We start from the raw sequence: 14,653 nt of genomic DNA on the forward strand, positions 1-14,653 counted from the left end.
ATCAAGATCCAAATTTCTTGGTCAAGATATAGTCAATGTCTAGACTCCAGAGAAAATAATACACTGATGATAATAAGAATTTAGAAATAATTTGCAGTGACTATGGGCATAACTATGATGATTGTCTCGTGTTTCACTCTTTATATCTGGCACCACCATCACCTTTCCCTTTAGCCTTGTAGTTTACCAAGGGTAAAACTAAACATCTCTTCAGATACAAGGGAGTGTTTGTGTTCATTCTTGTTAGCTACACAGGCGTTTGTTGTAGCTGCTTTCAATCCTCCGGCTCTGCCCTGATAAGTAACATTTCAGGGTGTCACTGAACTGAAGGAGGGAGATCACTTTTTGACAGATTACGCCTCCTCTTAAAGGTGTTTGGCTGGCTGGCAGCCCTGGTTGCCAGGTCTCTCTTGAGGGAAGAAAGTTTCTGTGCAAAATACTAAAACTTTTAACAGAGAGGAGGGAAAAGCGATGGCCACATGATGGGGCCAGTATGTACCACAACATGGTTCTTTTATGTGGGATGACTCTGAACATTGACTGATCTTCACTCCCTTGGATTTGAAGAGATGTTTATTTGTGCACTTGGGAACCTATAAGGCTGAAGCAATTTTATGGATGGTGACACTACGATTGAAGGGTTTTTTAATGTTGTAGAAATTGTTAAAAACACTAAGCTTAAACTGGAACTGCCTGTTATTAAAGGCTGGTTTCCCCACATCAGTTCCATAAGCTCTGCTAGAAACACCCTGGGTTCTCTCCTGCCTCGGTGGGAACTAGAGGGAATCGTCCCCTGCTGCCCTTGGCTTCAGGCTGATTTTTCTGGGGAGGGGACGTGGAATTGATTTGTTTGCTGTTGAGAAGGGAGCCGGACTAGTTCTCAGAGAACCAGAACTCCCAGCATCTTCCCAGCCCAACCCAGGCTGCTACCCTGTCCCAGCCTCTGTTGCCCTGGGGGCCCTGCATGTTTGACTCTAGAGCAGGCCGGGGGCAGCAGCTGAGGCAAAGGACAGCCTGGGCGGGGCAGATAAGAAGGAGTTTAGCGAGCAAAATGGCAGTGGAGTATTACCTTGGACTTGACGGCATTTCTCCATTGGTCTGTCTGCTTTGGGGTAGGGACAATAACACATCCTGCTGCATTTGTTATTTCACAATGCAGTTAAGGATTTTCATTCTCACACATGGTGCGCAAAGCAGGACTCAACCTTTGGAGTAAATTAAACAAGCTGCTCACAGATTCTGGCAGCCACAATGAGCATTTGAGTCAGAGCTCAGACGTGCCCCTGTCCCAGAGGGAGAGGGTCATCTGTGTGGGGACTGGATCACTGATCTACCCCCTTCTAACTCCCAGACTTTCAGTAACTCTATTACCAGTGCCTGTGAGTGTTATTTAAACCATAAGAAAAACCCTACTGGGCTAGACCAAAGACCCATCTAGCTCTGAATCTTGTCTTCTGACAGTAGCCAATAACAGGTGCCCCAACAACCAGTCAACAAGGCAGCACTGTGAGTTGAACTCAGGATCTCCTGTTTACTGAGCAGGTGCTTTAACCAGCTGCCATGGTGCCTGCTGTTATTTAAAGCAGCCTATCTGCCCACACCTGATTGTCTGCCAACCCCCATAGGGACCAGACAAGCTTTGCTTGTGTTTGGATTCTGTAAAGCAGAGGAGCAGGTGACGTTTTACTCCCAAGGTTTGTGTGAGTGATTCTTTGGACAGGTCTATGCTACAAAATTTGGTGGGTGTACCTACATTACACAGGGGTGTAAAAAATTCACACACACTCCAAGCAATGCAGTTATATCAACTTAATCCTGATGTAGATAGCGCTGTGTGAACAGGAGGGCTTCTCCCAGCAACACAGCTTGGGGAGGGGCTTGGTTAGTGAAGACCCAGAGAACAGGTGGCCCATGACTCTTGCATGTGGGGAGGCTGGACGTGAGCTCTGGAAGCTCCCTAGAAGTTAGTCCGCCTCTTGCTTGCTCCTCTCCTCCCCTGAGGCCTCCTTGCCTGCTGCTCTTGCCTCTACACCCTCTGCCCCAAAGTCTGCCCACCACCTGCACCTCTTTGTCCCCTGTCCTGCCCACCACCCACACCTCTCTGCTCCTCCCCTGAGACCTGCTCCACCCACCATCCACACCTCTTTGTCCCCTGTCCTGTCCACCACCCACACCTCTCTGCCCCTCCTGTGCACCCATCCTGCCTGCCACTCATGCCTCTCTGCCCCTCCCCTGAGACCTGCACTGTCCACTACTCGCACCTCTCTGCCCCTCCCATGACACCCGTCCTGCCTGCCACCTACATCTCTCTGCCCCTCTTCTGACACCTGCTCTGCTCACCACCCACACCTCTTTGTCCCCTGTCCTGCTCACCACCCACACCTCTCTGCCCCTCCTGTGCACCCATCCTGCCTGCCACCCACGCCTCTCTGCCCATCACCTGAGACCTGCTCTGCCTACTACTCGCACCTCTCTTCCCCTCCTGAGACCAGTACTGCCCACCACCCACAGCTCTCTGCACCTCCCCTGCCCAGCCCAGCCCAGCCCAGCCCAGCCCACCGCTTGCACCTCTCTGCCCCTCCTCTGAGACCCACTGTGCCCACCACTTTCTTCATGCTACTTTTGTTATTCCATGAAACATCAAGGATGGAATAAAAAGCTGAGTTTACTCCAGGGTGAGGAAAGAAAGGAGCCACCAACCCCGTAGCAAAGCTCAGTGCCTCAGAGAAAACCTGCCCCCTGCTATCGCAATCACTGATGTGCTGGGGATATGACGGGAAAGGGACTGTCTGAATTAAGGCAGGCCCCTGGGGATCGGGGAAGTGAGGGGGCGAGCACTGCGGGCGGGCAGGAAAGTGACTCTCCACAAGCGGCCCCTCCTCAGCTCATCTCTGCCCACCGTGTCTGTGGCTCCCAGCGCTGCTGGCCCCACTGACATCCCCCTTGGATCTGGCTCCACTCAGGAGCAGCCGATCCAGCTCCAGGAGAGCACGAGCCCCCTGGGAATGGGACACGGGTCAAGTGTCCCAGCCAGAGCGGGAAGCGGGCAGCCCAGGAGTTCTCAGACTGGGGATTACAGCCCCTCGTGAGGGGGGGTGAGGTTATTATGTGGGGGGTCACAAACCGCCCAGCTCTGCAGGCAGCAGAAATGAGGGTAGCAATGGAGCAAAGTCTGCTGTGAAAAGTGATATTGACAAATGTCTTCACACCCCCAGTACTGAACAGTAACTATTTTAAAAACCCTTTTCTGCTTATAACAATAATTCAATCAAAGCATGTTCAAGGCTTAATTTAAAAGTAGTGAGAAAAGTTAAACTCATTTTAAAGAATTGGGTTATAAATTAAGTATTTAAAATAATGTTAAATAAGAAAAAATGTGTTTTGAATTGATGCGGGGGGGGTTTGCACTCAGCACCTTGCTTTGTGCAAGGGGTCACCAGTTCAAAAAGTTTGAGAACCACTGGGTTACACAGGGAAAGAGCAAAGAGAGACACTGAAACAGGCCTGCAGGGGAACTATCCGGGGAGAGGAGTTCCCAGCTCACAAATCTTCCCCACTCCATTTATTGCCCCATCCCTGGGCTGTATCGCCAGTGCCGAGGACATCACAGATCCCCCTCTCTGCCAAGGGTGCTTGCACAGTTAGTTCCTTCCTGCCAGGCCTCTGCCTCACTGAATAATTGCATAAATTAATGGGTGCTCCTCCCCTCCCCCTGCTTCTTTCTGTGACCCTTCTGCCAATTGGAGTCAGCAGCAACATGGCCCAGGGTTCAATATCTTGGGGATCCTTTTTAACAACACAACACAGAACCCGCTCGAGCCCACACCACCCCTCGGTGACTCTAGAGGCAATACTTCCCCTCCCCAGCACCGAGTCTGAGGCTGTGTCTACACTACCAGTGCCAACAATGGGTTCCGCTCGACAACAATCCACAGCAGTGTGGCCCGACACACATTCATTTTCATTCTCTGAGTCAGGAAACCCACAAAAGCCTCTTCTTTTGTACTGGGGCAGACAAAAATAAGGTGACACTAAATTATTCTGATTGCTAAAAGCAGGTTTAGGGGGTTGTGTATTTTTGAAAAAAAAATCAATACTGATCCTTCTAACTAGCAGCATGAGCTAAAGAAAAGAACGCGGACAAACCTTGTCAGTAACGGCTAATGTCCTAAATGGGAAATCAGCAGCAGGGAGAGCGTACAGTCTGAATGTGTATGACCCGACCCCAGCCCCCACTCCCACATAGCAGTAGCACTCTCTGTGCATTGGTGTGGTGGCTGAGTAGTTAACCAAGCAGTGACAATCCAAGGAGGTTCCCTGAATCAGTTTCACTCCTGAGGAGGTTCTGCACCAAAAAAATAAAAATTCTGTGCACAATATTTTAAAATTCTGCAAATTTAATTTGCCAATAAATAAATGTGGAGGCTCCAGCATGGTAGAGGGGAGCAGAGGCTCCTGGCTGCACAGAGGTGACAGATCACTCTACAGTCCCCTCTCTCTTCCAGGGAAACAGACTTAGTGGTGAGGCTGTACCTCTCTGCCGCCTACTCCAGGAGCCCCAAAAAGACTCCCCAAAGCTGCTCATGAGGGGTGCATGACCACTCCTGTGGCTTCCCTATCAGAAAGTCAGATCAGCTGGCCCTGGGGGCTCCTGCCACCACTACCGGCAGCACAGTGGGGCTAAAGCAGATTCCTGCCCACCCTCGCTCTGCATGGCGCACCACTCCCAGAAGCATCTGGCACGTCCCTGCGGGGTGTGTCTCTCACACACTGCCCCTGTCCCAAGCGCCAACTCTGCCATTGGAACTGCGGCAATGGGAGCTGCAGGGGTGGTGCCTGTGGGTAGCGGTCCCAGGAGATCCCCCCCGGCCTCCTCCATGTAGAAGTTGCTGCCAGATGTGGATGCAGGTCACTTTCAGGAGCTGCCCAAGATAGGTGCCACACCCCAACACTCTGCCCCAGCCCAGATCCTGCACCCAAACTCCCTCCCAGAACTTGCCACCGCCCCCCCAGCCCATCCCAGAACCTGCACCTCACGTACCCAAACTCCCTCCCAGCACCTTAGGCAGAGGCTGGGCGAGGGGAAGGGGGAGGGGCAGGACTTGGACCCGTTCTGGGCATCACCAAAAGTTACATAAACCTAGCAACTCTGAGCTGGTGCCCCAGTCACTGCACATCTCTCGCCTTCCAGGAGGGGACTCTGTGTGGCAGGGGCTTTATTCCTTCCTTTAATCACTGTGGAAGGGTGAACAGGGAGATAATTTGTTCTTTTCTCTGCAGAGCAGACTGCAGGCAACTGGATTATTGCCAGGGCTGTAAATAAAGCCCAAGCTAGCAAAGGACAGTTTTGATCCATCGATCTCTGGGTTATGGGCCCAGCACGCTCCCCCTGCACCACTCTGCTGTTGGGGCAGAGGCTTCCTGCAGGATCTATTCCCAGTGTAGCTCCCAAGCTGTGCCCTGGCGAGCTGTGCCCCCAGGATTTAGAGGCTTTAGAGGCAGGTGATTGACACGTGCTGGGTCCCAGCTCCAGCGCTGAACTGACACGTGCTCGCTGCATTCTCAGCCGGGGGCTCCTTGGGCTGATGGTCCAGCAGCACCAGCCCCTGCCCCTGCTTTTCCCCTGGGGAGACCCAGCCCCTCTCCTGCCCCCTTCCCAGCTGAGGCGGGTCCCCGCTTCCCCGCCTGTCCCAACCCCCCTGCAAGGGGCCCGGAGGCAGGGCCAGGCCCGGGGAGGAGCCGCCCCTTCCTGCCCCCGCCCCCGCGCCCCGCCCTGCCCCTGCCCCTGTGTGCGGCAGCGGGGCCATGGCCGGGGCCGGGAGCGCAGCGCGGAGGCTTTTCCAGCCCTGCAGCCCGCGGGGCAGCGCGGTGGGGCCGCGGGCAGGGCCCAGGGGGCGGGGACACGCGTGGGGTGGACACGCTCCTGCCCCTGCCGGGAGGGGCCGCCCCGAGCTCCCCGCGGCCGGAGCGGGGCTGCCTGGGGCTGCGGGGGGCGAGTGGCCCGGGCGGAGCGGAGCGGCCCCTGCTGCGGGGCCGGGGAGACGGAGCCCGGGAGCGGCTGGGGCAGGAGCTGCAGGAGGGACCCAGAGAGCGGCTCGGCTGCAGAGCTCGGAGCCCAGGCTGGGCCCGGGAGGGGGAGGGGGGGATCTGGGGTGTCAGAGCCGGGCTGGGGGGGTGACTGTGGGGGAGCTTTGGGGTGTATTGGGGGGTCAGGACTAGGGGTTGGGGATGTTGGGAGGCTCCATGTTCAGATATGGCTCTGCGGGAGCTTTGGGGTGTATTGGGGGTCAGGACTAGGGGTTGGGGATGTTGGGGGGCTCCATGTTCAGACATGGCTCTGTGGGAGCTTTGGGGGCTGGAGCTGGGGAAAGTGGGGGACTGTCTGAAGTTGGCTGCCTGAGATGTGGGTGAGGCCCCGGGGAGCTGGGAGTTGGGCTGCAGCCCTGTCACTACAGCCTGGGGCCCTGCGTTTTCTCTGGAAAAGCTTCTCCCTGTTTCACCATCTCCTCTCAGGCTGAGTCCCAGGGACCCTGCACAGGCGTCTGCAGGGCAGGAGGGGCCCTGAAATCTGGCAGCTGGGAGGTTTGCAGCAGTTTCTAACCCTCCCTCCCCTGCTTCTTCCAGGAGGCACCACAAAAGCATCTGTCCCCTCTGGGAAAAGAGAGAGAAGCAGCTAAAGCCGAGGAGGAGCGACAAAGTGAGGAGCTGCTGGTAGGTGCCCAGAGACCCCAGCCACTGAGGTTTGCCTGGCATAAGAATGATCTGGGGAATGCAGGGCTCACCCTGCCAGCCTCAGCCAGGGACCCATCCCCACTGAGTCCAGGGAACCTGCAGGTCAGACACGGGGGTGACATGATGCCCTTAGGATGCAGGAGGCTGCTGGGCAGGAGAGGGTCAGTCTGTGTTAGCCAGAGCCCCTGCCCACGGACTGTCTGGATGTCACAGTGACCAGGGATCCTTTCTAGCTCCTGGGGGGTTGGGGAGGAAGGAGATGAAATGTGGGCTGCAGAGATGGAGGATTTGGCTCAGTGCAAGTTGATGAGGTTTTGGGGAGAAGTGTCCCTCCTGTTGGTGATGTACAGCTCACCCCGGCCCTGATCCCTCCTCCCTTCCTGGGATAAATGAACTTCCCATCACTCACTGCAAGAGATCTTGTGTTCTGGTAAATAACTCTGCCACCCGCCTCGAGGCACATTTATGATGTTCCCCATTTACCGAGCAGATGAATTTCGGTGTTGATAAATGCAAAGTAATGCACATAGGAAAAGATAATATCAAATGGACATAAAATGATGGGGTCTAAATTAGCTGTTACCACTCAAAAAAGAGATTTTGGAGTCGCTGTGGATAGTTCTCTGGAAACATCCACTCAATGTGCAGCGCCAGTCAAAAAAGCAAACAGAATGTGGGGAATCATTAGGAAAGGGATAGACAATAAAACAGAAAATATCCTATTGCCTCTATATAAATCCATGGTATCTCCACATCTTGAATACTTTGTGCAGATCTGGTCACCTTATTTCAAAAAAAATACATTGGAATTGGAAAAGGCTCAGAGAAGGCCAACAAAATGATGAAGGGTCCAGAACAGCTTCCGTATGAGGAGAGATTAATAAGACTGAGTCTATGGCTACACGCCGCAGCTTTTAGTGACACATCTGTGCCGCTACAGCCGTGCTGCTAACAGGCACGCAGCGTAGCTGCTGTTTGTCAGCAGGAGAGATGTGCCAGTGCAGACAAAGCCTGAGACTGTTCAGCTTGGAAAAGAGACTACTATTGGGGGGAGGGGAATATGGTAGAGGTCTATAAAATCATGACTTGTGTGGCGAAAGTAAATAAGGAAATGTTGTTTCTGCCTCATAACACAAGAACTAGGGGTCACCTAGTGAAATGAATAGGCAGATTTAAAACAAACAAAAGGAAGTATTTCTTCACACAACGCACAGTCAACCTGTGGAACTCCTTGCCAGAGGATGTTGTGAAGCCAAGACACTAACAGGGTTCTAAAAAGAACTGGAGAAGTGCATGGAAGATAGGTCCATTAGTGGCTATTAGCCAGGATGAGCAGGGATGGTGTCCCTAACCTCTCTTTGCCAGAAGCTGGGAATAGGCGGCAAGGAGTGGATCACTTCATGATTCCCTGCTCTGTTCATTCCCTCTGGGGCACCTGGCATTGGCACTGTCAGAAGACAGGGTAATGGGCTAGATGGACCTTTGGTCTGACTCAGTCTGGCTATTCTTATGTTCTGTGTTCCCCTGTTACTGAGCCGCCCTCTCCCTGTTGCAGAAACAGACGGCAGGCGAGAGGCAGAAGATCGTCTGGGAGTGGCAGGAGCTGCGAGTGTGTCTGGAGGAGCAGGAACAGCGTCTGCTGGCCCGGCTGGAAGAGCTAGAGAGAGCCATTGTCCAGAGAAGGGATGAGGGCGTCTGCAGCCTGTCGTGGGAGATTTCCCTGCTCAGCGAGAGGGGAGGGGAGGAGAGAAGGGGCAGCAGCCGCTGAGCCAACCCCTGAAGGTCTGGCTGTCATTGCAGCATTTCTTTGGGCGGTTCTGAGCTCTAGACCCCAAAGCACTTTACAGAGTGCGGTCAGGGGCATTATCCCTATAAGACAAATGGGGAAAGTGAGGCAGAGGGAGGGGCAGAGCCCTGCCCAACGTCACACAGTGAGTCTGGCAGCGGCGCCATGGATGGGTCCTGGGAGTCCTGGATGCTGCATCCCCAAGACCTTCTCTCCTGGAAATTACTCTCTGCATTGGCACTTGGAGGGTGAAATCCCCTCCCCTACCCTGCTGAGGTCCCAAGCCAGGCCCAAGGCCCCTCGCACTGCAGGTTAATGGGTTTAGTGGGGCCAGGGGTCTTCTGGATCTCTCAGCACTGGGTGAAATTTGATTCTCAATGCAGAGAAATATCTTCTGCCTGTAAAGTGCCCGGGGAGAAGATTCCTGCAGTGGTGACCTGCCCACAGGGATTGCTGGGGCTGCGTAGGGGAAAGTCCCTGGTGAGGGGGGCAGCTGCTCTGGGAATGTAAACCTGAAATTCCCCTACTTCCCAAGGCCTCAGTAGTGACCCCTGCAGAGCAGGAGGCTTCCCCACCCAGGAACCCCCCACTGACAGCCTCCTCTTTCTCTCCCTCTTTAGGGTGTTGGGAGCACTGGGGGCAGGTAAGTCCTGGGCTCCATTTCGCTCCCCCTCATGGGCCATTAGGTTTGATAACTGCACTGAATAGGAAGCTGCCCCCTGCCCTTGGAGCGTGTGATTCTGGCTCCCCTAATGGCTGACTCAGGTAGGAGAAGAGCTGTTTACTGTCTGATCGCTAATGAGGTCACAGGAGGGCTGCTAGACACAGGGCCGATGGGACAGATCAGGCCCGTCTCCTGGACTGATGTGGCCACGTCATGTATTCCAAGGGTGCAGAATCTCAGCTTTCACATTTGTTAAAGTGAGTTGCTGGCCCTCAGCACCTCCCTAGTGTAAACAGAGACAGCGTTGCCTTGCTGGGGTTGCCAGCAGCCTGAAGCCGTAGCTCTGAGAGCGTGAACTCTCCTGTCTCCTGTTAATGTCATCGGGGTGTCAACTGAAATGATGACACTTTGATGTCAACATTGAATGTTCCCTGGTGATCACCTGAGCAGGTGGATCAAGGAGAGGGCGGGAGTGAAACCTTTGCAGGGTGGGAATAGGGGGTTGCTGTAGGGAGGGAAGAACAGAGGAGAGACACAATGACAAGGAAGCAAGAGAGAAATGGAGAAAGGAGGGTGGGAAAGGAAGGGAAGAACCAGCAGGGCCCTACGGGGTGTCCGGGAAGGGGCTGTTTTCCTCCCGAGTGACACTGAGTGTGACAGACAAAGACTTGGCAAAATACTAAGAAGTAAAAATTTTTTCTGATACGAAGGGCAGATTCTCCCCTTGTTCCTTGTATATGGGTGTCCCATGGAGAGCAGTGGGTGTTCTGCTGTGAATGGAGCAGGGCACAGAGTCCTAACCTGATGCCCTGGCCACTGGCCGTAACGGACAGGGCAATCTGGCCCTCTCTGCGAAATGAGCTGGACAGCCCAGGGTTACTGCTTCAGCTGAAGGGCTTGAGAGTTTTGGTGTTTAAGGGCCTAGGTTCATTCTCTGCTGGAGCCCTGAGCTCTGTCTGTGGCCACTGTCAGCATGTAGGACCTGCCCACTCTTTGGTCTGTGTCTCCTCCCTTTCCACGTAATCCCAGTGCTGGTGGCCCTTGTTCCTGCAGTAAACTAGCGTAGGGGGTGGCTCTGCCCCCCACAGAACCAGAGCGTCCCTAAGGAAGCTCCTGAACAATGTCTCCGTTCCTTGCTCTAGTGTCTCCCCACTTCCCATCTCTCTGGGGAGCACAGGGCTGAGGTGACTCACCATGACAACGACCATCTCAGGCTACAAAGCTTAGATCCAGGTTTCCTGGAGTTTGGGGGTTGCTGGGCTCAGGATCTGGGGCTCAGGCCTATTTTTCACCCCTCCTTTCCCCAGCAGGGAGGACAGGACATTTCGGAAGCTAGAGCCGTCGTTTGCGGAGTTGGAGAAGAGACTCAGCGATTTTTCTCTGAAAAGTGCCATGCTGCAGGAGGTGGTGCTGAGATTCAAAGGTGAATTGGAGTCTGGGGGTGGCGTCTCCTATGGTTAGAGCGACCCTGGCCCTTGGGAGGAGTTGGGGACTCTAGTGATGTCACTGATCCTCGGCTCCATCTCACAGCCCAGCTCAGCGAGTCGCCCTTCCCCATGGAGCAGCCCTGGGGGGCTGGCTCTGTCTGCAGCGGCTGCGTTATCGGCCTCTGATCTCTGTCACCATCTCGTAGTTAACAGCAGTTCCATTAATAAGCAATGGGGATTTCTCCATGAATGCGAGGGCCTGAATTCTCACCTCTTCCATCTTCTCCTTCCCCTAGAGACGCTGCGACGGGGTCTGGGGAGCGACACAGGTACGTGTCTGTCTCTGACTGGCCATGGGGAGATTTCAGACCAATAACCATATTAACGACAGGGAATTACAGCTTCCAGCGCCTGGAAGCTGTGTAACAATGGGAAGGGATGTTACTTTCTTCTTGCACCACTATATTTTCAACTGACTTGTTTCTTAAATATTTTAGCTCAACAATATCACATAAGCATTTAAAGTGTTTTGCAGGTTTTTTTAGTACTCATTTTTTTGCCTTTGCTTTCTTTAATTATTGCATTTTTAGCACTACATTAAATTTAAGAATTTTATTTTGCAGTTTTAATTGCAGTAATATTAATAGTGTTTTTAATTAAGTTTACATAGTCTGATTTTAAAACTTTTTTTTAAAGACCACTAAGGTCTTTGACAACTTTTCCTGTGTTTGAGTGGTTGCTTGACACTTTTTGAAAAAAAAATACAAAGGCTGAGGTTTTTTTAAACATATTTATTTGAAAGTTTGTTAGTATGACTCTAAATTGGTAATGTATTCACATTTTTAACCTATAATTATTTTAGTGCACTATTTACCTCTTGTGAGACAGGTTGTACCTGATTTTTACACTTTAAATAAATAAAACAGCTATTAGCATCTAATTTGGTTAAAACAGCAATTCAATATATATTTAAATATTGGCATAACCTGCACTACTTTAAGAATGCAACGTTTGTTTGGTTCTTTTAATTAACTTTTTGCTCTAACCTTTTTTTTATGCTTACATTATGCCTTACATTAATTTATATTTCTTGGAATGATTTTATTCATTTAAGATAGAATCTTAATTTTTTTTCTCCCAATACATTTCTAGCCATCCCGATGATAATTAATTTCTGGGAAACATCCTCAGCAGAATTATTTGAAGGTGTTGTACCAGACAGTAAAGGCACAGAGGCAGTGGCTTGTGGGAAAGAGGGTAAGTTTCATTACTAATCCTGCTCTTAAAAAGAGGCTCTTTTTAGAAAACTAGTTTAACTTACAAGCACTGAGAGACTTTAAAAAAGTCACTGATCACGGGAGCAATGGGTCCCTTTGGAACATATTTTAACTGACAAGCCCTTAGAGCCTTTCTGAGAAACAGGATAGAACTATGGTCAAAATGAAGTGCAAATTAATGAACGTGCATCATGAGGAGAAAGAGAAGGGAACACAAATTAAAATATAATGAAAACAAAGCCTCTCAGAAAGGAACTGTTATCAGTTTAGTAGCAGTGTTGCCATGTCAGGGGTGAGGTGGGAGATGATTTTCTCCCCCCACCCCATTGCTTTTTCAAAGTCCCAAAAGGAATAAAAGTAGGTGGCATAGTTAATTTTTTTTATTATTTTGTTTACGAATTAAATCCATGTCCCTAAGGCCAAATTTGGCCTAGGTAACTTTGTTGCCACATTTTCTTGTTTACCAAGCAGAGGGCTTAATACTGGCCCTGAACTACATCATTAGCCCCCTTTTGTTTGGACTAATTTAATTTTCTGTAGTTGGTCGTCTTGCACCTGTGCATGGCATTCATGGCTGAAAAGAATTTAACCTAATTTTCATCAACTTGTTGCTATAGGGTATTGTAAGATCTTATGAACTTTTGTCATCTTTTTACGGTGAAGTAAGGCAGAGAGTTCAAAACGTGGGTGTTACTGGAATTAACAGTTCCCAGGGTTGGTCCATGTGTGCCATTGCACTCGGCTCATTCACGCTTTGTCCGGGTACCATGTAGCACACTCTTCCCATGCGTAGTCAATGCTGATACAAAAGAATGCTCTAGGCTTGTGTTTCTCAGCTGGTGGTTTGTGACCCCCGGGGGCTCAGGAAAGGCAGTCAGGAGGCTGTGAGATGTTGAGTGTTTCATTATGATCTAAAGCAAAGAAAATCTCACTCCCCCACTCCTGCACTCCCCTGTTCATTGTGATCAGTGTTCTCCGTCAGCCTCTTGAAATACACAAGTTATATATAGACTCAGCACGGACACATGTTGTATTCTTACTTTTATAGTAAATGTTCAGGGGTCAGAAAAGATTTGGCTTCCAATAAGTGGTGCTTGCTTACTTATCTCAGCTGTGAAATGAGGCAGTTTGCAGCCGTGCACAGTAACCCTTTCATTGCCTGTATCCCAGCCAGTGAGACTGAAAGCCCTGCGGTGGTTAGTAGAAATGGGGACGAAGCAGAAAGTTTTGATGCAAACCGGCATTGAGTGCGGTCAGCGATCGCAGGAGAGCAAAGGAACCCAGGGATCATTGGTCACTAAGTCTTCCAGGCAGAGGGAGGGGAGTGGGGGAAAGAGAAGAGAGAAAATGAAGGAGAAATAAGTGGGGGGTTGGAAGTTCACAAGCTGCCAAACCTGTGCACATCCAGTCATGGAGTCTGTCATGGTATAAATCCCCACTCTGAAGCTTAGCGTCCAAAAGATGGGGTACCAGCATGAATTCCTCTAAGCTCAATTACCAGCTTAGTACTTGTAGCGCTTCCACCAACCAGGAATTCCAGTGCCTGGTACACTCTGGCCCCCCAAAACCTTGCCCGGGGACCCCCCAAAACCCAGTCCCTCTGGATCTTAACACAAGGAAAGTAAACGCTTTCCCTCACCGTTGCCTTTCCCAGGCTTCCCCTCCCTGGATTACCCTGGAAGATCACTGTGATTCAAACTCCTTGAATCTTAAAACAGAGAGGAAAATTCACCTTCCCCCCTCCTTCTCTCTCCCCCTCCCAGACTCTCCCTGAGAGAGAAAGTAATCCTAACACAGAGAGAAATTAACCTTTCTCTCCCCCTTCCCTCCTTTCTTCCCACCAATTCCCTGGTGAATCCAGACCCCATCCCCTGGAGTCTCCCACCAGAATAAAAAAACAATCAGGTTCTTCAACAAGAAAAGCTTTTAATTAAAGAAAGAAAATCAGTAAAAATTATTTTTGTAAATTTAAGATGGAATATGTTACAGGGTCTTTCAGCTATAGACACTGGGAATACCCTCCCAGCCTAAGTATACAAGTACAAATTAAAATCCGTTCAGCAAAATACAAATTTGAACTCCTTCCAGCCAAATACACATTTGCAAACATAAGCCTAACTCGCCTTATCTACCTAGTACTTACTGTTCTGAGCACATATGAGAGACTATATCAGGGAGATTGGAGAGAAACCTGGTTGCTCCTCTGGTCACTCTCAGAACCCAGAGAGAACAACAACCAAACACTAACAGCACACACAAAAACTTCCCTCCCTCAAGATTTGAAAGTATCCTATCCCCTGATTGGTCCTCTGGTCTGGTGACAGCCATGCTCACTGAACTTGTTAACCCTTTACAGGCAAAAGAGACATGAAGTACTCCTGTTCTGTTAACCCTTAACTATCTGTTTATGACAGAGTCATAAAGTCTAAGGCCAGAAGGGACCACTGGATCATCTGGTCTGACCTCCTGTCTAGCGCTGGCTGCCAACACCCCCCAGTACCCGCCCACTAAACTCAACAGCTGGAGTGAGACCAAAATCTTGCAGCCCACAGGAGACTAGACTGTTATATGCCCCAGGCAGAGAATAGGAGGGACCGAGGTGCCCCAGTGCCCCAGACCCCTGCAGTGGCAGGGAAATGATTAAGTGAGATATTTCTGGGTGATCCTAGTGAGTGCCCCACACCCCACGCTGTAGAGGAAGATTGAAAAACCCCCAGATCACCTACAACCTGACCCAAGAGGGAAATTTCTTCCCCATCTCACCTAT

The 14,653-nt window shown here is 51.0% G+C and overlaps 2 protein-coding genes across 2 annotated transcripts in view; both read left to right on the forward strand.

Annotated features, from left to right (window-relative positions):
- The first annotated feature begins 5,790 nt into the window (after positions 1-5,790).
- Positions 5,791-8,500, forward strand: LOC127036291 (E3 ubiquitin-protein ligase TRIM7-like). Its single transcript, XM_050927104.1, has 3 exons — positions 5,791-5,868; positions 6,625-6,711; positions 8,288-8,500. Exons 1-3 carry the CDS (start codon positions 5,806-5,808, stop codon positions 8,498-8,500), a joined length of 363 nt encoding a protein of 120 aa, XP_050783061.1. The 5' UTR covers positions 5,791-5,805.
- A 313-nt stretch (positions 8,501-8,813) lies between these two features.
- LOC127036049 (zinc finger protein 383-like) overlaps positions 8,814-14,653 on the forward strand; it is a 103,137-nt gene continuing 97,297 nt past the window's right edge. The window contains exons 1-5 of the mRNA XM_050926506.1: positions 8,814-8,998; positions 9,139-9,161; positions 10,490-10,605; positions 10,906-10,938; positions 11,762-11,866. Of these exons, the coding sequence (XP_050782463.1) occupies positions 8,834-8,998; positions 9,139-9,161; positions 10,490-10,605; positions 10,906-10,938; positions 11,762-11,866 (442 nt within the window). The 5' untranslated portion in view covers positions 8,814-8,833. The remainder of the gene's footprint in view (positions 8,999-9,138; positions 9,162-10,489; positions 10,606-10,905; positions 10,939-11,761; positions 11,867-14,653) is intronic.

The sequence above is a fragment of the Gopherus flavomarginatus genome, chromosome 17 (genome assembly GCF_025201925.1).
Source record: "Gopherus flavomarginatus isolate rGopFla2 chromosome 17, rGopFla2.mat.asm, whole genome shotgun sequence".
NCBI lineage: Eukaryota > Metazoa > Chordata > Testudines > Testudinidae > Gopherus > Gopherus flavomarginatus.

What these genes read in the sequence shown, in the direction of transcription:
- LOC127036291 (XM_050927104.1), top strand. Translation starts at nt 5,806, where the DNA reads ATGGCCGGGGCCGGGAGCGCAGCGCGGAGGCTTTTCCAGCCCTGCAGC. An exon ending in GCAGCCCGCGGGGCAGCGCG is followed by an intron (nt 5,869 to 6,624) that starts GTGGGGCCGCGG and finishes TGCTTCTTCCAG; the next exon opens with GAGGCACCACAAAAGCATCT. An exon ending in GACAAAGTGAGGAGCTGCTG is followed by an intron (nt 6,712 to 8,287) that starts GTAGGTGCCCAG and finishes TCCCTGTTGCAG; the next exon opens with AAACAGACGGCAGGCGAGAG.